The sequence below is a fragment of the Trachypithecus francoisi genome, unplaced genomic scaffold (genome assembly GCF_009764315.1).
Source record: "Trachypithecus francoisi isolate TF-2019V2 unplaced genomic scaffold, Tfra_2.0 Contig01585, whole genome shotgun sequence".
Classification (NCBI taxonomy): domain Eukaryota; kingdom Metazoa; phylum Chordata; class Mammalia; order Primates; family Cercopithecidae; genus Trachypithecus; species Trachypithecus francoisi.
This window is the reverse complement of record NW_022681444.1, coordinates 4,059,929-4,084,793: the sequence shown is the minus strand read 5'-3', so window position 1 is coordinate 4,084,793 and position 24,865 is coordinate 4,059,929. Positions and strand designations below refer to the sequence as shown.

Below are 24,865 nucleotides of genomic sequence, written 5' to 3'. Positions count from 1 at the left end.
TGCAGCCCTGGCTTCTGAAACACTGCAGGAGGAGAGAGGCAGGGCCCAGCACACTGCCCACGTCATACGACAAGGCCTGAAGCGCTGTATTCCCGGGAGGGAACTTCAGGGCCCCATGGCCCCATCCTGCAGGCCTCTTCCGCAAGACGAGGGTGGGCTGCCCGCTGCTTTCTAAGGCATATTCCGGGGCCCCTCCCCAGGCAGTAGTTCAGTGGGTGTGGGCGCCGGTGTTTTGACAAGGACCCGGGTGATTCTGAGCAACTGTCTGGTTTAGAAATCCTGCACGTCTTCTTCCAGCAGCTGCGGGACTGGCTGAGGCCACAGAGGGGAAGGCACCGGCCTGGGACCGCCTGACACTCTGTGGTCTGAGCCTTCCCATTTTCTCCATGGGAGTCCTTGCTTCCTACTTGGGCCATGGTTCTAGAGACGTTGGAGAGGCTGCATACCCAGCGGGAAGCCCCAGGTCCAGAGAGCGCGAGAAAGTGCTTCACCCAGAGGAAGGTTGTTCACGAGCAGATGGGCCTTGGGGGTAGGAGGAAGCCAGGATGCCCACCTCATGCCCCGGAGATGAGGCGGATTCCTTGTTCAATGCTATCTTTGAGAGTGAGGCCCTGCAGCTGGGCCTGGAGCTCAGGGCTATGACCCCTGTGGTCAAGAGTAGACAGCCGGATAGTCTGGCAGGACAGAACCCCCTTGCCACTACTGGGGAGTGAGCTGAGGTCCCATGAAGCCACGCCACTTGACCAAGGCCTCTGGGTTGGGGAACAGCTGGGAGACACCTTCAATGACCACACTGTGGGGTGTGGACAGAGGGGTGGGTGAGGGCTCCTGCAGACCCTTTGGGAAGCTACTTCTCTTTTCCTAACAGCCTGCCCAGATTGTTCATGAGCTCTAACCTGAGAACTGCAACCCGGAAGCACGGAGCCAAAGATCCAGCTGGGGGGTGGGTCTCACCCTAAACCAGGGGGTGGAATAAGGGCCCCACCAGCTCCACGTGGTTCTAGAGCACCCCCGCCCCTGCTTCCAGCCAGTTCAGCCCCTGCTCCCTGGAGCCAAGAGCTCCAGGAGCAGAAGCCTGTGTGTCTAGGCACTGTTGTGTCCTCACGGCCCAGCACAGCACCCAGCCCAGGTCACTGAATAAATGCATGGCCATCTGCCAGTCCGGTCCCTTCCTCTCTACTAGTCCACATCCCAGTCATTCTGTCAATCCTTATTGGTACCCAGCCCCTCCTGTCTCCTCCAAGCCTGGGTCTCCCACAGGGCGATGACAATGCTGAGGGTCTGTCTCTGAGGGACACCCTGCCTTAGGCTCAGGGCCCAGAGAGCGCCCTCACCTTCAGGGCACCCTAGCTCACAAAGCACCTTCCACCCAGGATCTGGCCTGCGTCCAGGAGCAGGGTAAGTGACTCCTAGCTCCCCACCCTGATGCAGAGCCCTGAGCCCCACATCCTGGGGAGAAGTCTTTCCCCTGCGTGGCTCCCCCTCCTATCCCAGCCAGTTCTGTCAGGAACACTCTTCTTTGTCCTAAGGACCACTAAAGGGACACTTGCTCTGGTAAGCGTGTTCCTTCCCTGGGGAAAACGGACCACAACAACACTTTCGATACCCTCCTCATGCTCAGGGCAGCTGTGGAGCCTCAGTTGTAGCTCCAGAGCCCAGTAGAGATCATGGCCTAGAATGAATGCAGGAATGAGTGAACAGTGGGTGGGTAGCGGGTGAGTGGAAGGGTGGGTAGGCGAGTAGATGAATGGGTGGGTGAGTGGGTGGGTGGGTAGGTGGATGGATGGGTGGGTAAGTGGGTGGATGGATGGGTAGGTGGATGGATGGATGGGTGGGTAAGTGGGTGGGTGGATGGGTAGGTAGATGGATGGGTGGGTAAGTGGGTGGATGGATGGGTAGGTGGATGGATGGGTGGATGGGTAGGCGGATGGATGGGTGGATGGGTAGGCGGATGGATGGGTGGATGGGTAGGCGGATGGATGGGTGGATGGGTAGGTGGATGGATGGGTGGATGGGTAGGTGGATGGATGGATGGGTGGGTAAGTGGGTGGGTGGATGGACAAGTCAATGGTGAGTGAAGAGACACATCAGCCTCTGGGCATAGCTCAATGCAAAGGAGAGAAAGCAGCTAGTTTAGGGGCTCAGTTCTTGGGCAGGTAGAAGGTCATCCTGGTTTTTAGTCCTTGTGTCAGCAGCACTGTGCTGGCACAGCCCTGGGGCTTCTGGGCATGATTGAATGTCAGCCCATCCCATGGTACAGTAACTCATGCACACCAAGTACTAAGCCCAGGGCCCGTTCATGCAGCACGTCACGCCTGTGGATGATGAAACTGAGTCTAAGTCTAGTGATTTGGTCTGCTTCTCTCTGCAGGCAGTGTACGAGCTGCAGCTTCACATGGTGCTGGCCTGTGTGGTGTTTCACAATAGTCATAAACATTGGAAAGTGGAAAGACTTTGCATAGGATGCCAATATTTATCTAGATGTTATTGAAAAAAACATAGGGAGATATGACAATTCCAGACCCTCATTCTCACCCAGTAAACCCTCAGTCTCACAGGTGGGTGGTGGGTGGAGGTGGCCTCCTTTCTAGAGGCCTGTGCTCTCCAGTTTGCCACAGTCCCCAGCACTCCCTACAAACCGCCCAGCTGGGAAGACTGTCCACTGCCATCTCACCACCATGACTGTGTTTTGCGTGTGCATGTATAGGATGATGCGGGCACAGCAAGCAAAATGTTTCTCGTACCTGTGACTATTAAAAGTAGGAAAATGAAAGATAGATTGAGAAAACTATGTATTTCCAAAAAAAAAAAAAAAAAAAATGGGAGAAAGCACATTTTGTGGTGGAAATGAAGATGGCTGCCTGATGAACAAAGACAAAAACATGCCTTGCTCTTGCCTCGCTCTCCCCAACCCCTCGCTCCCTGTGGCACCTGCATGTCCAGCTGTGCTGCTCTGGGTGGGGGCTCTGGGCGGGGCTGTGCACTGTCAGATGCCCTGGCCACTGAATAAATGCCATTTCCCTTCTCCTCTTTTTTTTTCTTTTCTTCTCTCTCTCTTTCTTTTTTTCTTTTTTTTTGATACAGGATCTCACTCTGTTACTCACGCTGGAATGCAGTGGCTCGATCTCAGCTCACTGCAGCCTTGACCTCCTGGGCTCAAGTGATCCTCATACCTTGGCCTCCCCAGTAGCTGGGACCACAGGCGTGCACCATCACATCTGGCTAATTTGTGTATTTTTTGTAGAGACGGGGTTTTACCATGTTGTCCAGGCTAATCTCAAACTCAAACTCTCAAGATCGGTGGGCTCCAGTGATCCACCCATCTTGCTCTGGCAAAGGGCTGGGATTACAGGTGTGAGCCACCAGGCCCAGCCTAAATGCGATTTTGGTGTCTGCAAACAACCCTGGGGGGCTCCCTGGTCACTGAGTCAGCATTTTCGAATTCACCTGAATACTACCTAAAAAGTGAGTCGTCCTATTTCTCCTCTTCTAGATTGTTTGTAGAAGAGATTTAAAACCACACTGATCACCAGTACTGGTTACTGGGTGGAAAATGAGAGCCGTGAGGTGCTCTGGGAAGGTGCCCTCCCCACCCTTTGTCTTGATGCTTATTTTTACACACATGCTAAGTAGCCTTCCACTTGTTCATCTTAGTAGGCATTACTTTACCTAAAACTAGAGGTGCAAAAGTTCCCAGAAACCATAAGAAAAGGGTAGGAAAATCTTCCTCTGAAGGACTTGCAAAAGGTGAGATGTTCACCTTGACTTCAATTCTGCATGAGCGGGTATGACTCACAGCGGTAACCAGGGCAGGTGGTTCTGCCTGGCAAACATCACCTCTGCTTCACTTTATTTCTGCAGGCTTAGCCTGGTTCTCTTATTCATATGATGAATGCCTTGGGCCACCACGGGAACAAGCTGTGTGGTGGTGGCGGCTGCTAGGATGACACTGGCTGCCGACAAGACCCAAAAGGGCAGTGGGGGAGGGGGCTTCCAAGACTCTCAGAATTAGGAACTCTATTAATACAATCCACCGTATTAATATGCCTGGGGAGAAAAAAATATCATCTCAATGGATGATTAAAAGACAATTGTCAAAAGCCACCATCCATTTCTGATAAAAACATTTAGGAAAATAGAAATAGGGTAACGCTTTAACAAAAAAAAGAAAAAAGACAATGTCTATAAACAGCAAGTCAAAACGCAGCACTATGGTTTAATATTGAAACTACAAACTTCCATTTAAAAATATAGATGACATAAGGAGGCCTGGGGACCTGCAAGTCCCTGCCGAGGTGTTGGACAATGGCACACAGGAAGAGGAACAACCTTGCCAGGATGGAGGCCTTAGCATTCGCCGGCGATGTAACTGCTTGCCTGGGGAACCGATGAAACGCAGCTGGAAAGCCATCAGAAACAGTAAAAGAAGCCAGAGGGATATACAGAAATAATACACAAAAGTCAATGGTTTCTTGACTTATAAGTGACAGAAAATAGAATAAGAAAAAATACCTTGTTCACAAGAACCACAAAGACATAAAGCAGCTAGGAATGACCTAAAGAGAAAGGACCGAAACCTGGGCTAACAAGAGGCATCCCTTGTTTCTGGATGGAGAGACGCTTGATCTAAGATTCCAATTACCATTCTATTCAACTATGTGCTCAATGCAGTTCCAATAAAAATCTAGAGTGGGCTTTCTGCAACTTCCTTCCCCCGCAGGATTCTAAAGTTCAACTGGAAGAATAGTCCTGTGAATAAAATCAGTAAAATTCTGGGGGGAAAAAGAGAGAACCAACCCTACCCTATATTAAAACTTACTATAAAGCTGTAAGATTCAAAATAGTGTGGTAATAATGTAAAAATAGAATAATGGAGCAGAACGGAATCAAGAAAAACATCCACTGGTCCACTTATATATGATAAAAGTAGCATTTAAGAGTCAAAGAAAGATCGCCAATATTGACAAAACCAGCCAATGTTTTAGGGTAAAATAAAGCTGTCTGTAGTTCTTACCTTCTAATATATTTCAGATGGATTAAGTAGTTGAAAAGTATTTAATATTTTAATATGTAAAATAATAAGGGAAAATAGGGGTGAATGTTTTTATAATCTTCTACAACACAAAGCCCAAATAAACAAAGAGAAAATTGCCCATGAACACTTTGAAACTCTTGTATAGCAGAATACATACATCATTTACAAGGTGAAAAGACAGTGATTAAAGCATGTGTATTTGAACTTATAGAGAAAACTTTGCTGCCTTTAAAACATAAAGAGCTCTTAAAAATCAATGCAAAAGCTACAGAAGCTGATAGAAAACAACTGAGCAGACAGCAAGCAGAAGAGGCTCACGTGAGAACACGGTGGCTCATAAGCATCTCAAAAGTTGTTCAACTTGAAGAATGGTCAAAGATTTTTTCTGTTTGCTTGTTTTAAGAGACATGGTCTCTCTCTGTCACCCAGGCTGGAGTGCAGTGGCACAATGATAGCTCACTGCAGCCTCAACTTCCTGGGCTCAAGTGATCCTCCCACATGAGCCTGCTCCTGAGTAGCTGGGAATAAAGGCATGAGCCACTGTGCCTGGATAACTTTTTAATTTTTGTAGCGATGGGATCGTCCAGGTTGGTTTCAAACTCCTGGACCTCAGTGATCCTCCCACCTTGGCCTCCCAAAGTGTGAGGATTACATGCGTGAGCCACTGCACCTGGCCAAAATAAGCAAAGATTGTTAATTAAATGGAGGGGCACATGAAGGTCCCAGTGAGTCTTAGCTGGAATAAGGATGTGAGGAAAGGTTCCCTCAGGCACCACTGCGGGACTTCCAATAGCCCCATCCTGTTTGAAAGGCAAATGGTAACATGCATCCTCTTCCAGGGAAAGACCCAGGGGAGCCAGGGCACGTGTACAAGGAAATCTATTGCAGCGGCGTAATAGTGAATAATTGGAAACACCTCAAAAGTCAGTCAATAGTGGATTGGTTAGATAAATTATGGCATAATCATAAAAGGGAACAACATGTAGTCATTAAAAAGAGTAAGGCTGATCTGTAAAGGAACATGCGAAGACGTGTAAGACATACTATATAGTGCAGAGCCAGGTCGCGGCCAGTGGTACTGCACGAGCTTGCTGAACGTGTGCGCGCGTGTGTGCATGCGTGCGTGTGTGCGTGTGTGTGCGCGCGCGTGGGTGTGTGCGTGCGTGCATGTGCCCCAGGAGTGGACGGAGGGGGAGGTTCACCTTTTACATGTTCCTGTAATGTTTGCATTTTTATAAACATGGACAACCTTGGTACTCAGGAAAACACTAAATATTTAAAAAATCAATTTTGATCGGCAGGGGAGCTGCTTAGAATGATAAACTGCCCAAAAGAACCTCCACAATTTATGGGAAGAGAATTAATCTTGTCTGTGGCATAAAACTGGTTCCTACACTGTGGTCAGACGCTGGTAGAGTCTATGAAGCGGTGGTCCCAAGCTATATCCTGTATTGAAAAGAAGCCTCAGACTTCTCTCATGATTTCTGCAAGGCCATCTACTTAACTCATTCGTTACGTTTCTTTGTTTTTGGCTGGAATTAGCTCAGCTCAGTGGGACAGCCCTGTAGGAATTTGGGTGACAGTTTTGTGTCTTTTAGCAATATATTAAAAAAAGGAGCAGAACTGGTTGGCTTCTGTTTATTTACATAACTTTGAATATCTGAGGTAGGCAGATTTATTTCCCCAAACATTTCAGCTTCCTAACTGAAAAATAAATAAATAACAAGGATTCTGGGTGGTGTGAAATGTTGAATCTCATAGGCAGAGAAAAGGCATCTTATTTCCTGCTGCAGTTTAAGATTTTACCACTAGATGGTGCAAAGGGACCACACATTTTCCAGGCTGCACCAGTTCGCGCCACAAAATTCTTCAACATTTAATAAGCACCAGGAAAGCTTTCCAAAAGTAGAAAGAATGAACAATTGTGCGGGAAAAGGAACATTTTGCTTTTATAAAATTGGGACGCTGCCATTTCATTACTGATACAAAAATCTGCCTCACTTTATTCCTGTGGGACATAGGTCCCAAATCTACACTAACCTCGTATATTTGAAGAGACCCACAGAAGCCCACGCGATGCGGACATCTAAAAGTTGAATTCAAAAATCCTTTTTACCTCATGCTGCCAAATGCATTTTCGTTAATTCCACCTCAATGTCGTGACGTAAATACTAGTGGAATCGGCCCCAAGCTAAATAAGCAAGAAGCCCCATTTTTCAACGCACAAACACATAAAGATGTCAGCTCAAACTGTTTACTAATTAACACTTAAAAAGACACAAATTAGATATGCGTGGCTAAGAGCAATTATAATCAAGACGAATTTCTCTAGTCATTTGGGAACTGAAAAAAATGCCTAATTGCTGGAACCAATGTTTTAAAAACTGAAATCACGCCAGTTAGCAAATATGTTCATTTAAAGAACATTCCACGTGACTACACTCTTGAGGATTGACTACAAACATGAGAACAAGGAAAATATTTAGGTATAAAATTAAAATTGTAAGCTCCCTTAGATTTATAACTTCTTCATTAAATATGTCTGCAAACAGCAGCCCATAAAAACCTGCAGCAATTAAGTGGTTAAATGAACTGCCTCCCTTGTCAATTTTAAGGGGGTGATTAATATTAGAGTGTCCCTTTACTAATGAGACCCTCCCTCATCTTTCGGCTTTAAAGTCGAACGAAAATGGAGGCTGTTGCTCCACCAGGAGCGCAGCAGGCTAATGAGTGCTTCCTCTGCTGCAGTTTTGATGGTGGCACCCCCGGAAGGGAATGGGGATCACTGTGGTTTCTGCTGAGGTCGGCAGCTGGTAGAAATGGCTCCACATGGGGCTGGAAGTCGCTCCGGACTTCTCCACTGCCCGGTGCCCTGTCACTGCAGGAAAGGTTCACTCCTGTTCTCACAAGGCTTGCGGGTAGTTATGCACGCAGCCTGAAACCTACACCCAACGCTGCTGCCTCCTGGCCGGGATGGTGAGGTCTTCCAGGGATGCCAGGGCGGGACTGCAGGCGGGGAGGGAGGATACACAGGTAACCAAGACATGAGGATTATTTTAGAAGCTGCTGCCTGGACTGCAGAGCCAGGCAGCTCCCACCCTGGTTGCGATGGGGAATCCATCAGCTGGAGAAATGGGGCAACTGCTTACCAGGGAAATAAAGAGCAGCAGAGACAGAGAATATTTATACGCCCATCTCCTCACACCCAGAGAAGATGCTTCATCATGGGCACTGGCTGCGACATTACACTTCCCAGGCTCCGGGACACAGACAGCCTTTTGTCTGGAGAACAGTAAGGGCTTCACGGGGACAACAGCCCCACCGGGTCACCCACTGCCCTCCTGCAGAGCTAAACCGGAGGGGAGGGGACCAGGCATGGACAGGTGGGGCCAGGACCAGAAAACTGCCCACAGTGGCCACGAGGCTGGTACTGACTAGCCCCTGGTCACCTCCCTGGCTGAGAGAAGATGAGGTAAAAATTCACTTCCTCATGCCTGGGACTCATGTATGCAGGCCCTGGGAGGACGGCAAAGCCCCTGCTGTGGGTGCGAGGTGACAGAGGTGGCAGGAGCACAGGGCTGCTGGAAGACGGCCAGGCAGGAGGACACTGCTCTGTCATGGGGAGCCAGCAGGGTGACGGCGTTTGAGTTGGAATTTCTCTATGAATTATGGCTTCCTTCACTTTCAGCCACCGACGCCATCATGGAGCAAGTCCGAATCATGAAAGGTTTGTCTTTCAAAAAATCCTTTCCTTCAAAATCTGCTCGGTGGCACATATATTGATTCTAACTTTAAAACATGACCGTCCTTGGGCGTTTTTGGTGAAATTTCACCCAAGTGCATCAGGTACCACGACTCCTGGGGAGACCCTGCTGAAGAGCAGAGCAGCCACCTCTAACCACGCTCCACCAGCTGCCGGGTGCCCTGATCACTGCGCCATGCCGCACGCTGGGCTGAGATGAGCAGGCCTGTGCTCCACTTTGGGGGTGACGGGACCTGGGAACTTCTCCCAGAGCTAAACCTATACGGCAGATTTGTCCCCTACCCCAAGCATCCACACTGGGAGACTGTGTCCTGTCCACTGTCTACACAGCCCACGAGGGTCCCTGCAGACACCAGCATCTGAATGGGCTCTCCCCTTCCAGTTCTCCAGGGCAGCCTGGCTGTGCGGGCCCAGCAGCGCATGTTCCCTGGGGCCCCTCAGGATGCTGGGGGCTGAGGGACCCTGCCCACTCCTAACCAGGTGATACCCCATTTGTCAATCAGTGCTGGGCAGCTACTGGGCCAGACCATCTGTGTCCTTGTCGGGGTGGGGGCAACTCTGCTTGGCTGTCTCTGGGGAGCTCCCTTTGGCTGCCCATGTTCCTAACCTCCATGCTCAGAGTGCACAGGGTCACACGGTCTGTTGGAGGGTGACCGTCCCTGAAGCTGAATGGTGGCAACTGTGTTTGGGCTTCAATTCAGAAACATCCCCCAGGCAGGGCATGGTGAGGACAGTTAACACTGGCAGGAGGGACACTGGCCACAGTTCTGGGAGGACAAGACAGTGCTGCCTCAGGGCTCACACCTCTATTTCCCTTCAAGTTGGGACCACTGTGTAGTAGATAAAGACGGTCATGTATTCAGCCAGGTCATACTCAGCCCCACTGCTCAGCTCTGGGTTGCTGCTGTGGGAGGCTGGCCAGTCACTTAACTTCTTGGGTCCAGACTTCTGTAAATGGGTGGACCCCACTTCTTCCCACGGGGTTCAGAGGGATCGTGAAGGGCAGCACCTGCCCGGTACAGAGCAGCCTCTTCCTGGAGGCCGGGCTCGCCACCCTGTTTGGGAATCCTGGGTGAGCCTGGGGAGCTGTTCTGGATGAGTGGGAGCGTGGTCAAAGGTCTGTGCCCCTGAACCTGAAAGCAGTCTCCTACTTGTATTTACTCTATTTTTTTTTTTTAAATTTAATGGTATAATACACCAAGGTTTACAGTGAGCAAAGCAAATTTCTGAGCAGAGACTTCTCCACACCCAGGCTCCTCACCAAGGGCAGCCAGATGAAAGGCACAAAATCAAATTCATCCCCACCCAGGGGACACTCAGCCCACTCCAGGGCCAAACTTTCAGAGCCCAAGAGTGACAGCCAGTCGCTTGGTTCCGGGCACCACTTCTCCTTGAGCCCCCAACTCCCACCAGCAAGTCCGAGTTCAGTGGCTAAAAGAAGCAACTTCAGGTTTATTTATGGAGAAAAGCCTCTGCCATGGCTGCGGAAGGAGCCAGCTGGCCAGACTGTGTGGACATCAACATTACACGAATGGCTGTGCACGTGAATGGGTGGTATAAGGAACTTTTAACTCCTCAAGTTAAATGAAAAACTCTGTGGTGCTCTCGACTGCGGCGATACTTGTTATGGCTTTCTACCCTGTTTTAAGGTTCTAACCTCTCCCCACTCCCCACGTTTCTTTACATCGACTTTAATTTACTTTAATAGCAAATACAGACCTGTTTTGTTATTTTTTTTTGAGACGGAGTCTCACTCTGTCGCTCAGGTTGGAGTGCAATGGTGCAATCCCAGCTCACTGCAACCTCCGCATCCTGGGCTCAAGGGATTCCCCTGCTTCAGCCTCCTGAGTAGCTGGGACTACAGATGTGCTCTACCATGCACGCCCGGCTTTTTTTTTTTTTTTTTTTTTTGTATTTTTAGTAGAGACGAGGTTTTACCACGTTGGCCGGGCTGGTCTCAAACTCCTGACCTCAGATGATCTGCCGGCCTCAGCCTTCCAAAGTGCTGGGATTACAGGCGTGAGCCACCACACCTGGCCCAGACCTGTTTTTTTTTTAAACCCATTGCTAAAACCAAGAAATATAGCTGGCTTTGGTCCATAGGGATGGCACTTTCGGCCCCAGCAACAGAACAGTGGGACAGTGGAATGGGTGGGCCTGTGCCGACTCATGCCCTTCTCTGTGGACAAGGAGAATGGTAATGATGGTGACAGTGGTGGCTGTAATAATGGTGGCAGCCAGCAGCCACTGAGGCAGGCACTGGTCCAGGCCATTCACTGGACCTTTGCAGTCAAATCCACATAGACTCTGGACTAAGCACTATTACTATCCTGATTGTGCAGAAAAAGAAATGTTGGCTCAGAAAAGTCAGCGGAAGATCTGAAATTCTAGCCAGGCACTGACTCCGGGGTGTGTCCCCACCCTGGCTCTGCACCTCCTAGGGGTGGCCACACGGTGACTTGCAGTGCCTGACATTGAGACACTACATTGTAATGAATCACAGATTTCAGTCCTTAGAGTGGGGAAGAGAATAAGGTTTACAGGGTTCCCACCACACGCCCTGGGCCCCACACTGGGACCCTCACCCACTTCACCCCACCCCAGTACCTCAAAAGTCCAACCAGGGTCAGGAACTAGGCTGACTGGCCTCCTAGGCCCCATTTTTCCCACCAGCCTAGAGCACCCCCTTGGAAGGACACAGAGGATAAGGTCACTTTCCGTCACAGTGGAGGGGATTTGGAGCACGATGCACTGGGTCTCCATCTTGTCTTGGGCCAGTTACTCCAGCTCTGGGAGTCTCCATTTCTCCCCATGACACAGGGAGGAATGAGGCCTGGGGTAGGAACCAGTGATCATGTATGGAAAGCCTCAGGCCCTAGGCTGAGCACACAGCAGGTGCTTAAACAGTGCCACTGTTAGGCCCACAGGCAGGCCGGTGCAGAACGGGAGGGGAGATGGCCCGACGCTGGGGCCCTTGCTGCTGGTACGTCCCACCTATACCCATTTGGCATCACCAACCACCGCACGAGACAGGCTCTGCCGTGATCCCAGGGTAAACAGCGGGGATGGGACTTGCCCCCGTCCATGGTGGAGTGGGGCTGGTCTGGAGGTATGTCAGTGTAATCTCTGCCCTGGTGACCACCTGTGGCAGCCGCAGCCCCTCTGAGGCCTTACCCACATCCCCTGGGCAGGGTCCTGTGCAAATGGGGCATCCATAAGTAGGTAGACCTCACGGCCACCCACAGCTCCCTTGCTTTGAGAGGGGCAGGCGTGAAATTTTATGCATGCCTATGTTTCTAATGTCCTAGCCAGCCTTTTTTTCCCTGAGTTATCAAAAAAAGAAAAATCTATATATGACAATCAGGTTGGTTTTTATGATTTACCGGAAATCAAAGACAAAGGGGGACTTTTTTGTCTTGTTTTTGCTATGACAGGTTTAGAAATTTGTTGTACTACATTGATTCAATTTTGCTTGATTTCAGCCATCTTTCAATAATGCAACCGGCTTCTGCTAGCTGGGTACACGAGAGAAAACCCCAAGGAATGGAGAATATTGAAATGGTTCTACCATTTCCATCTTTGAGATGAATGTTCCTCTCGGAGGAGAGCTGGCTGTGGCGTGTGACTGCTTAACAACCCGCTCTACAGAAGAGAAGCCACACACCCTGTGCTGTCTTAAGGAAACAGGAGGGCCCTGGTGGTCTGACTCAACCCCCTTTCCTCAGAGTTATCATCTGCACACCAGTCCTGGGTTTCTTTCTTATTAGGAAAATGTGCAAACTGTTGGAAACCAGGCTGCCAGATGCATTCCAGCTTATGAAGCACAGTGGAAGGTTCCCTGACCTGCCCCTAAATCGTGGAGAGGCTCGGTCATTTCCCCAAACTCCTCCTGGTGGCAAATAAAACAAAACAAATGGAGGAAGAAAAGTCAACCTGGTGCCTGTCTTCCAACCTCCACCTTCCCAAAGCTGAAACTTCCTTTAAAAAAGGAGAACTAAGGTTCCGTCTGGCATGTAAAACCTGACTTAGAGAAGACAAGATGGGGGTCACATTTGACTGGAAGTAGGAGATACATTAGAATCGAGTTACTTTATCTAAGGAACACATTTGGGTGAAACGAAAGTGTTTTTCTCAGAAGAAAGGGACACCTCCACCTGTCCCTCTCCTGGAGTGGGTCCCTAGGGGAACACGAGAGATGCCGGTGTGCGGGCGATGGCCCAGGCCTGCCCTCCCCTCCCCTGACGGCTTGCTTACCTCTTTTTCGATTTCTGCTAGAGATTTGATGGTGATTCCCAGGAGATCAAAGGGCTGCATCTGAAAATACAGATGAAGTCACCCTTTTAAATGGCTGGAAAATGCTCTTCCCACACTTACTTTTATGCATGACAATGGTAACGTCTCAAGCCATGGTGTGATCTAGCGTTTCTCCACCCACTTTCCACAGGAAGAGAGTCAGTGGGATTCTCGGTCATGGGTGGGGGTGGCAGAAGTGACAATACAGCCTGCTGCAGGAATGTGGCCCTCAAGGCGCCAGCCCCTGTGCTGCGGGATCTCTGCCTAGTTGTGGTCTGTGGCACTCACAGGGGTCCAGGTCTCCTGGAGGACTGATCATGGCTGCCCTGCTTCACCTCTCTTCTCCCCCTGCCAGCGGAACACGAAGGCAAGATTTGCTCTTTCTCGCTGCAGCTGTAAACTGGAGGTGCCCAAGCTCTCTCCGGAGGCCGCCCAGCCACTGTGTCTGGGTAAGGCAGGAGGTTTAAGGAACTCCAGGGAGGAAGAGTTCCTCAGGGGAAATCCAGGGCAGGAGCTGGGGGGATTCCAGGTCTTTGGAAATGCCAGGTAAATGAAACAACTGTCCATCAATTATGATTTGAGAAATCAATGTAGTAAAAAATGATAATGTTGCATTTTAATGAGAGTTTTTATAATTTCATGAAGACTGGAGACTTAAAAAAATGCTGGCTTTTCAACAGACAGCATGAAAAATCAAATACACATGGCAGTGAGTGAGCTGGAGGCCCACAGAAGCCTGGACTCAGAGGCTTGGAGGGCGGAGGGCCTCCAGTCCATGTGGTTCCTGGTCTGAGTCCCTGCTGGGCGCATAAGTGTTCTGTGTTCCCCAGAGCGGTCCCTGGCCCAGCCTCCTGGGGCCCAGGGTAAACCTGACGGCCTTCGACAGAACCCCAGGGCTCTCATGGTCCTGAAGGGCGATAGCCCAGGGGTGGGAGTGGAGCTGGAGCCTCTGCGAAGCCAGCAGGGGTTTCCTGCGAGGCCGGCTCTGGAGTCCCAGGACCCAGACTCAAAACCGGTCTCAGCGTCTCCTGGCGATGCAGCTGTGGGTTAAATCCCTTCCTCATTCCCTCGTCCATTCAAAGCGACAGCCCCCTGGCGGGGCTGCGGGGCACTGCATTGAGACGAGCAGTGAGCGCAGGGCACCGGGCCTGGCTGTGTGGCCTTGGAGCCCTGGCCGAGGCGGCAGCAGCACATTCGCGAGGGCGATCTTGGGACGGGGCCACCGAGCCACACATTTCGCTGGCGGCTGCTCTGCCGGTAGCCACGGAGCAGTGTGGTGCTCTGTGCTGCCAGCCCGAGGGGCGCGAGAGCGGGGCCGCCTGCCCATGCTGCCCGGGACCCAGCAGAGGTGCAGCTGCTGTGTCATTAGGCTCTAACCACCCCACTAAATTCTCCCAACTGGAGCTGGTGAGCAGGACAGAGCAGCCTCTCCCAGGGAACGGCGGGAGAGGCGCCAGCGTCGCCATGGCAACGCGGCCCTGTGGAGTCGGCTGAAGTTACTAGAGCTCCGCATGTCACGTCACGAGCATTTTTCAAGATTAAGCTGCTTACCAGACGGGTTCAGAGGAAGCCTATTCTATTTCACGAAAATGGAAACTACAGAGCAGGTCAAATCGCAAGCCGGGTGGTTTTAAGCTGGATCCAAGAAAAACACTGAAGGATTCTTTAGCTGTGCCCAAGCTGGGGACTTCATGTTTATTAGCTACTCAAGGCCAACTTCTGCAGAAAGGATCAAAACCAGAAACAGGTTTGTTGAGCCAGCGTGGGCCAAGCCTGTGCAGCTGGGAGGGGGCCACTGCCAGCTTGGGGGCTGGCGTCATCGAAAGGCTGACCCTAGCAGTGAGAGGCAGAGACCCCCCTGCCATGCAGGGTGGCCGCCCCTCACGGTCTGAAGTTGGCCTTTGGTTCCGGCCAGCTCACTCGGTCCCTTTGATAAAGATGGCGTGGGCCTGGCCTGCGTGAGTGCTGATGTGGATGGTGAGGTCCATGGTGGCCTGGCGTGGGCAGGAGACCACAGCTAGAGGCATGACATTTGCGTGGCGGCCCCCATGTCAGAGCGCAGAATGCAGCAATGACAATGGGAAAATGAGGCAGCCTCCTTTCTACAGGAAACTGTCATCCTTAAATAACAAAGAACAAAACTTACTAAGTTGGACTTGGGAGACAAAGAACATTCACAACCAGGGAAGCTCAGGTCAGGTTAATCACGTGCCGCATGGCAAAGGCTCGGTGCACCTGAGCTTGTCTGACAGACTCTTGCTACTTTCCCATCCCCCAGCTGTTGTTTCCTTCATTTCTCAAACATCTACTACATGGGGCACTGGCTGATAGGGCCAGAGATGCACACGACCCACCCCCAACCTCAGGAGTTCCTGTCACCGGGTTGTGGGGTTCAGCTTCCAGCGAGAGAGAGGACATGCAGGCAGACAAGATTCTGGTGGGGGAAGGAGCATGAGTGCCACCAGAATAGCCCTGCGTGTCGTGTAAATCAGGATGGAAGGACCTCAGGCTGGGGGTGGCAGAGGGGAAGGGTGATCATGCATAAAACTTACACTTTCTGGAACACAAGAAAACTTCTCTGAAATCATAAAAGGCACACCATCCATTGCTGCAAAAGAAGAAGAAAAAAGATGGCATTAAAGGTACTGAAGATGGCTTTTAGTTGTCCAGCAACCCAAGATGTCGAAACAGAGAATCTGAATCCGTCACTGGATGGAGCCAGGTGACACCTAGCACAGGGGTGCAGGAGCTATGAAAAAGGATAGGTCCCACCCTTGTTGCCAGGACACACAACCTGCTGAGAGAGGCAGGCGCCTTGTCATCCCCTGAGCACCAGGCAGTTGTGCAGACAAGAGCTCTAGGAGCAGAAAGGGGCTGGTCTAGAACCCCCACTCTCCACCCCTGGAGTCTGGTCTCTGATCTATAATGGGAGAGTCACCAGGGGCTGATAGCCGGATGAAGGTGACACAGCTGGTGGGGACAGGCTGCACTGAGACGAAGGCAGTAGGCACGTGCATTAGACATGCTCTAAGGTGCTGTTGGGCTCAGGGGAAAAGTCTAAGCAGGAGGAAAGAGGAGCTCAGGAGTCAGATTGGCTGGGTTCAAATCTCAGCTGGTGACTGCAGATGAGCAACTGAAGTTAAAAGATGAAAAACTGAAGTTACATTTAAAAAGACGGCACTGCCTACATGACGAGGTGCCTGTGCATCAGAACTGGAGTGGGTGGGGCGCCTGGCCAGCGCTGGCACAGTGCGGGTGCTTGGCAGGTGGGGGCGAAAGTGGCTGTCGCTGACTCTCAGTCGCTCAGACCCAGGGCGTCAAGCGCTGACTTGAGGCTCACCAGTGTGCTCAATTTTAACAGGACATGAGAGAAAGGGCATGGAACGGGGATGCAACAAACGGAAAAACCAGGGGCCCAGGGCTGTGGTTCCTTTTCTGTGGCTGCCCCTCCCTCCACCCTGTCCCAGGGGATCACTGTCTAAAGCACACGGACAAAAGTGACCCAGGGTGTGCCTCCATAAGTGAGCGCTTCTCTACAAATTATAGCCTCAGAGAGGAGGACTCTGGTGCCACACCAGGACTGGAAATCCTGCCACGCTGAGGAACAGGTCACACCGGATGAGATGTGACGCCAGCATTCGCAGAGCCAACACGGCAGCATGTGGCTGCTGGGACAGTGGTAGGGGCCTCTCCAGTGTCAGCTTCTCCCTTAGGTCTGGGAAGAGTCGGGAACATGCAGCCGTAGTCGTGCGGGGCCTGGTCATGAGTGCAGGGATGCGGAGCCCCAAAGTCAGGGGTGGCCGCACCCTGAGGTGGTGGCTTTGCGGTAAATTGTGGTTTCAGGGAGAAACGCAGTGAGCAGAATGGAAGCCAGGTAGAGTGTGGGGGCAGCATCGGGCAGTGCACTCCCGGGAGCGACAATCTTTGCTTCCCCCAATGTCTCCTGGAATGATGACTTCTCTGGAACCTTCAGTGGTCATATTTTTTTTCCTCAGTCCTAACAAAGAAGAGTAGTAGAAGCAGAAAGCAACAAAGCAAAAGGAAAGGACATAAGAGAAGGAGAAGAAACTCGGGACAGATCCTCCCAATCAGCAAGAAAAGCTGAATGGCTCATGCTATGTTCATACAGAAATAAAACGTCATAGAACTCTGTCCATGCTTTATTTTAGGGAAGGAAAGAAATGAAACCTTCTTGGGTCAGCATGAACAAAAAGACACAGCACAGGTGGCGCAGCCGCTGCATTCCCCGCACCCTCCTTTCTTAGAAGGGGTGCTGTCTAGTGTGGCCGCTGGACTCAGACACTCCTGGTCAGAGGCCTTTTCAGGTGGTGCTGGCAACCTGCTGTGAGCTGCTGGAAGAGACGGGACAAAGGGCCCGAACAGGCAACACTTCCCCAGAAAGTGGGGTCAGGGGAAGGCCCCAAACAATCTCATTCAGTATGTCCCGCATTCGGGCCTCAATCTCGTTCAGTACATCCCGTATGCAGACCTGTGTGTGAACTCTGAGCACCTATGCGTGTGTGCTGCTTCACAGATGAAAAAGTTCGACAGTGAATAAAGGAGCCTCGGAGAGCCACAAAGCCTTCTAGAGAGGGGCAGAGTCCCACCGGATATCCAGCAAGAAGTGTGCCAGCTCCTGCCACCGTGGGCCCGACCTGATTTCCAGGCCCTTCCCAGTGCTGCTGAGATGGGCTGGGCACTCGTAACACTTTTGATCATTTTAGAGATTGGGAAGCAGAGGCTCTGAGAAGTCGGTGCTTGCTGGGGTCACAAAGGTAGGCAGCAGTGGCCCCAAAACTCTAGATAGTACAGGCTACTTGACCTCCTCAGTAAAGTCCCGAAGCCCACTGTTTTCACCCGTCACAGTCCACACTTCCCACTCTCTGCACACACCCACCTCTTCTACGGCTTCTCTTGCCTGCTAGACAGACAGCAGGGTCCGCAGCAGAGTCCTCCCTGCATGCCCAAGTACTGTGCACAGGCTCTGGAAATAGTGAGTGCTCACAGGCACAGGACCAAATGCTGGAGGAGTTTCTCAGCAAGCTCAGCCTCTGCACACACCAGCAAGCTGGAGACCACGCCTTCCTTGCTCCCCTGTAGAACCCACTCTCCATTCATTCCCCAGGCTTTCTGCCTCTGATGTTTTAAAGACCTTATTAGTATTTGGGGATGAAGAACTGCCTCTCACTGGTGACAGTTGTTTCTATCTACATGTCACTGTAGGTCTAGGGAACCTGTGTGTTAAAACACTGTAGGTAAGGTGCTGTGTGAAGACCTTATTACACCAGGACCTGAGGGGGATGGGAAGTACTAGGGATGGCAGAGAGGAAGGGGGGCTCCTCCCATGGGAGGCCTCCCTAGTCAGAGGCTGTCAGTACTGTCTGTGCCTCCAATGGACAGAGAAGGGCAGGATTTCCAAGATGGGGTTCTCGACTGGCATTGAAGGCCCTGGCCCCTTGCATCTGACCCTCTTCCCGGCTTGCCCATCCTTTCCTCCCTCTATGCTTGCACCCCAGCTGTCCTTCCCAGTTTTCTGAGTGCCTCTCCTGCAGCATGCCTTCCCCAAGGCCCTCCCTGGGGTCTGGCCAGGCCTGTGTCTCCTCTCCTCTTCTGGCAGGTGCCTGTGCGAGTCACCTCTGCATTCCAGGTCCCCAGTCCAGGGGCAGGGCCTGGGGGCTCAGGGGTTGTGCTGGATAGGGAGGGCTGCTGCTCCCATGCACAGGGGTCTGGGGAACTGGGTAGGGGGCTCCAGCGTGGGGCAAGTGCCTAATCTCTCTCAGGACCTGGGGACCCTGCTCGCTGCCACCCCCGCCTGCTGCTGTTGGAGATGAAAGCCATGGATGGAAAAAGCCTGAGAATTACTTCCAGGGACTGGGAAGATCTAAGCAGGGAGGGAAATGTTTTAAAAAATTCATATAAAATTAACCATTTTAAAGTGAACAATTCAGTGGCGTTTAGAACATCACAACGGTGTGCGATCCCCACCTCCATCTTGTTCCAAAACATTTCCATCGCTCCAAAGTCAACCCCCTCACCCGCGAGGCAGTTTCTCCCTGCTCCCACAAGGAGCGTGTGTTTCTTTCTCCTTCCAATTGATGGTCATGTCTTTGAAAGAGAAGGATCTAGAAACACAGGTGGTCCTGTAAGCCTGGCTTTCTGAACACAGTAGCCAGGCCTCCTGCCACGCTGCACTCTTGCCTCGCTAGTCAGCCAGGAGATAAGGAAGAAAGGGTTTGCCCAGACTGGCTGCTCTGAGTTGAGGGCTTTAAATACAAATCAAGGAGAAAAAAGTAAAGTGTGGATATGGTTTGGCTGTGTCCCCACCCAAATATCATCCTGAATTACAACTCCTATAATCCCCACGAGTTGTGGGAGGGACCCAGTGGGAGGTAATTGAATCATGGGGGTGGGTTTTCGCCATGCTATTCTCATGAGAGTGAATAAGTCTCGTGAGATCTGATGGTTTTATAAAGGGGAGTTTCCTCTGCACATGCTATCTTGCCTGCTGCCATGTAAGTCATCCCTTTGCTCCTCCTTTGCCTTCTGCCATGATTGTGAGCTCTCCCCAACCATGTGGATCTGTGAGTCCATTAAACCTCTCTTTCTTTACAAATTATGCAGTCTTAGGTATATCTTCATAGCAGTATGAAAATGGACTATTTACTTGTAAACCTTAGATATCAACAATAGCATTTTTTTGTATATATATTGACATAGTTTAGATATATGTCCCTGACAAGTCTCATGTTAAAATGTAATCCCCAGTGTTGGAGATGAGCCCCGGCAGGAGGTGTTTGGGTCATGGAGGCAGATCCCTCATGGCTTGGTGCTGTTCTCACGGTAGTGACTGATTCTCACGAGATCTGGTTAAGTGCGTGGCACCTCCCCTGGCCCTCTCTCTCACTCCTGCTCTGGCCATGTGATATGCCTGTTCCCCCTTCACCTTCCACCATGATTGGAAGCTTCCTGGGGCTTCCCAAGAAGCAGATGCTAGTACCATGATTCTTGCACAGCCTGCAGAACTGTGGGCCAAGAGCCAATTCAGTCTCTGCTCTTTATCAATGCCCCAGTCTCAGGTATTCCTTCATAGCAACATAAGAACAGCCTAACACACAAATATATATATCACATATATTATGTAAAAATATACCTTTACATAGATTATAGATTTATATTTTGTATATAGAATACGTAAGATATAAATTATATATTTCCATTATAAGTGTATACATATGTATATGCATACACTCACCCATATATGATTAGGACAAGGCCCTCCCTTAGCCACTGAGAGACTGCAGGGAGTGGGCAGGGTGCTCACCCCCCTTCCCAGTGGGCCCTGAAGTCCCTCAGAGGCACTTCCTGTTTGTCTGCAGGCCCTCCCCACACCTGCCTCCAGCCCCAGACCTTCTGGGGCACCCTGGGGAGTTGGTGGGGCCCAGGGCCAACCTGCTCCACATGAAGGTGTCGAGGTGTCTGGGTGAGGGCACCTTCTGGCCCTGAGGCAGGCTCAGCGGTAACACCTTAGTGAGGAGGCAAAGATGAGATGTGAGATCATCGCGGGATGCCCCGCAGCAGCCACTGGGAGGGAAGGAAGACACATTCCTGAAATGTCTGAGGAGCAACAGGCAGCAGCAAGGCGGGCCCTCAGGACTTTCACAGCCTCACTCTACCCCTCGGCCCACACGCTCCTGACTGGACCATTGGCAGAGGAGATGAGGAGACCTGCTTTGACCTAATCCTGACTGCAAGGAGGAGCTGTCTGGTAAAGCGACAGAGCCGGGAGCCTCAGGACAGACTACCACCGTCTGAGAGTTTGCGATAGAAGGAGGGGCACAGTCAGATGCTCCCTATGTTCTTCTAGAAAACAGACTTTTATTTTTTGTAGCGATAGGGGGGTCTCACTATGCTGTCCAGGCTGGTCTCGAACTTCTGGCCTCAAGTGACCTTCCCAGCCTGACTTCCCAAACTGTTGGGATTACAGGTGTGAGCCACCACACATGGCCTAGAAAACAGATTTTAACAAACTCAGAGGAAAGAAAGAGGAAGTGATAGGATCCAGTGGGCTGAAGCTCACAGTGGCAGCTGAATTGAGAGGAGTGGGGCTCTCACAGTGCCCTTCTCACCAGCACAGGAAGGCTCCAAAGAGAAGCAAGTGCCACCAGGACCAGCGAGCCTCTGCTAAGCAGACAATCTGCCCACCAAATCCCACTTATTTTAGAAAATCTAGTATATCAAAGATTAAGGCAGGCTGAAATAATATGGATTTCAGCAAAGCATCTGACAAAATTTCTCATGTTATCTATGTATACAAGATGGATAAATATAGCTGGCTACTGTGGAGGTTAGCAGAATCCATAACTGGTTGAATCACACATTCAAGAAGCTGATTAAGAGACCAATGCTAACCTTGAACGACCCCTGGGAAAGGTGCCCAGGGCATGATCAATGACTCAAATGAAGACACAAAGGATATGCTTATCTAATGCATGCCTGATGGGAAGCCGAGGTGGGCAGTCTATAAACCAGATAACAGAGTGACAACCAAGAGAGTCAAAAAAAGTTGTGATCATGGGCCAAATGTAATGGAAGGATTTCACTAGGGACCCACGAAGAGTCCCGTAGCGTAGGTCCAGAAACCCAGCTCTGTTGGATGGAATGGAAGAGGTGTGGAGTAATAGCAGGAGGCAGGAAAGAAGGCGACTGTAGGTGAGTAAGTCAGTGATGTGATCTGACTATTTAAATGGAGCATCATAAGGTTACAGTGCCGCAGTCCTGGTGCCTGGATGAGGAGTCACTTGCCCTGGTCTACTTGGAGCTTGAGTGGGGTGCTCAGAGCCAGGACCACCTTCCCAGAGGGTCATCCCAGGGACCTTTAAGGAGGCCAGGGTGGTAAGGGAACCTGAAGCCAGACCACACGAGGGAAAGGAGAAGCAGCCATTAGGTTCAATGGCCCAGGAAGGCACAATCCTGTCCATTTCTGTTCATCCTAGCACCTTGCCCAGCACCCCCAGAGCCCAGTATGGTGTCTAGCACATGAGAACTGCAGCAAAAGTGGGGACTGAGATAAGAGAAGACTTGAGGTGAACATAATCAAATGTCTGCACATGTTTTCATGGTGGTCACAGCATACAGGGCTAGACGCAGACAGCGACTTGCTGGGAAGCTAGGGAGGGAATTTGTATGTTGGGCAGAAAGCTGATCTGTGGGACTGCTAAATCCCCTCTTAATTCCATAACATCCACGTCTCCTCTCATCTGGGCAGCCTTTTCGTATTTTAAAATATCTAGAGGTTTGCAAAACATAATTCTTAAAATCAACAGCATGCATTCTTCATGCGTTCCAAAAGAATGTTCATGAATCATCTCTGTCCTGGCTTCTCCTGGGGAGCCACGTTTACTTCCTTCCTTTCTTTTTCCCTAGCTGAAACCAGCATTTTGTCTTTGTTATTCTTTTACAGCAGAGAGACTGTGATGTTCTAGCATTTAGTCTATTTCTCAGTCCCATGCAGGGTGACATGCTGTTTGAGGAACTGGAGACAGAGCTGTGAATGAGACACACATTTTCACCCCTGAGCTGTCCCTTCCACGCAGCCTAAGGACTTGGACGAGGCTTCTCCTGCCGACACTACCTGACCAGTCTGCAGTCACAACCCAGATGCAGGGACAGCACCTGCCCTTTCCTTGGCAGAGCCAAAGACGACACCCAGGTACACAGCGGCCCTCTCTCCAGGCCTTAGAGCTCTCAGTGTGCCATGACAAAGCCCCCTACCCCCAACAAACCTGGGAGGTAGAGAAATTCTCCCCAAGCCCAGTTCTACAAAATAGAAAAGGAAAGCAAATTCATGCTTACTGCCCACACACAAGGTGGTGAACATGCATCAAATAACTCAAGCCTCAACATTACCACTTAATGTGGTTTGAAATCTATGTCCCCACCCAAATCTCATGTTCAGTTGTAATCCCCAGTATTGGAGGTGGGGCCTGGCAGGAGATGACTGAATTATGCGGGGAGAGGATTTCTTGTGGATGGTTTAGCAGCATCCCCCCTTGGTGCTGTCCTCATGATAGTGAGTGAGTCCTTGTGAGATCTGGTTGTTTAAAGATGTGTGGCACCTTCCCCTCTGGCTCTCTTGCTCCTGTTCTGGCCATGTAATGAGCCTGTTCTGGATTTGCCTCCAACATGATTGAAAGCTTCCTGAGGGCTCCCCAGAAGCAGATGTTGCCATGCTTCCTGAAGTACAGCCTGCAGAACCATGAGTCAATTAAACCTCTTTTCTTACAAATTACCAAGTCTCAGGTATTTCTTTATAGTAATGCAAGAATGAACTAATACACCACTTGCAAGGCTTAGAGGAGTTATGAGGCTTGGCTGGAGCCAGGATTCAAACCCAGAGTGTAACCTGCACTGGGTCTATGGGGAGCTGTGGCAGGGAAGGAGGGGCTTGGAGCTTGGCAGACCTGAGTTTTTGCTGCAGCTCAGGAGGTGCAGATGTGCAGCTGTGCACAGGCCACCCCACCTCTCTGAGCCTCACTTGCCCTGTCTGTAAGGTGGGCATAATACTACAGCTGTCTCCACGGGTGAGGGTGAAGAAAAATGAAATAAGACAACAGAGATAAAGTACCCACCATGTAGGGAGGGCTGGTCAGCCAACCGTGGCTTCTGCTCTTACCAAAAGTCATGTGCTGGGGCAGGTTTCCTTTCAGTACCCGACCAGTGTTTTCTTCTTCTTGTTTTTAAATTTTTTTTTTAATTTTTGGTGGCAGTTTTAACAAAATGCTGATCCACAGCATCGAGCTACCACCAGCAGATGAAAGCAAGGATGTGCCGCTGGCTCTGTGGCACAATTAGCATTCTCCTAAACAAACGAGCTTCAACAGAGCTGTAATTAAGCAGGCCTGTAATTAAGTATATGCCCTTTATCATAACGATCATGCTTAAAAATGGCATGATGCATGGAACTCTGTTATTAATGCTGTAATCCCAAACTGAAGTGCGAGTACATAGAAATCAGCGTGTCAGGCCTGTCACCAGAGTGTTTGTAAAATACATTAAAGAAAAAACCCAGAAAACAATGAGCTCATTCAACTGTTCTTTTTACAATCAGGCACTACAAGTCAAGGGGATTGTGAATGCTTACAGATTCTGCAAGGTTTAAACAAATAAAGCTCTAATCTGCTACTGTATTAATCCCACCCCCTATCTTAAAGAAGGAAAAAGGGGGTGCTGGGTTTTTTTTTTGCCAGCTGACCTGAACGCCTGTCTTGGCTATTCTTGGGGAAGCAGTCAGTCCAATCTGCATGCTGCATTTGTTTGGACATAAAATTGGATTCCTGCTTGCACAGACAGCTCTGCCATGAATCTGTAGGAACTTTGCCTGGCAACGAGATGGGATTACAGCTCCTGCATCCTCCCTTCGTATGGGAACTATAATTTTACCCGCCAAGGCAGTCCTCCAGAGCCATCCCTTGTTTCTCCCCTCCAGACACACACACCTCAGACTTCTGCAGGCTCAACACAAACCCACCACTGACCAACTCCCAAGGGCTCCGGACTAAGGACCACCCATCGCCCCGGAATACCTAGTGGCTCAGAGTGCCAACTCTTATCTCTCCCCAGTGTGTCAGTACACAGAAGGGATGAGGAAATACTCCAGTCAGCACGTGGATTAATTTCAATACACTTGATAAAGAGAGTCATAAAGTCATGTGGTAAAAATGTAAAAAAAAAAAAAAAAAAAAAAGACTCCATTACCAGCATCTCAATTGTTATCT

At 50.5% G+C, this 24,865-nt stretch overlaps 1 protein-coding gene across 2 annotated transcripts in view; it reads right to left on the bottom strand.

The window, feature by feature from the left end:
- MVB12B (multivesicular body subunit 12B) overlaps nucleotides 1-24,865 on the bottom strand; it is a 177,504-nt gene that overhangs the window by 5,372 nt on the left and 147,267 nt on the right. For both annotated transcript variants that reach the window (XM_033191261.1, XM_033191272.1), the window contains exons 8-9: nucleotides 15,644-15,699; nucleotides 13,053-13,112 (exon numbers count right to left, since the gene is read on the bottom strand). In XM_033191261.1, the coding sequence (XP_033047152.1) occupies nucleotides 13,053-13,112; nucleotides 15,644-15,699 (116 nt within the window). The remainder of the gene's footprint in view (nucleotides 1-13,052; nucleotides 13,113-15,643; nucleotides 15,700-24,865) is intronic.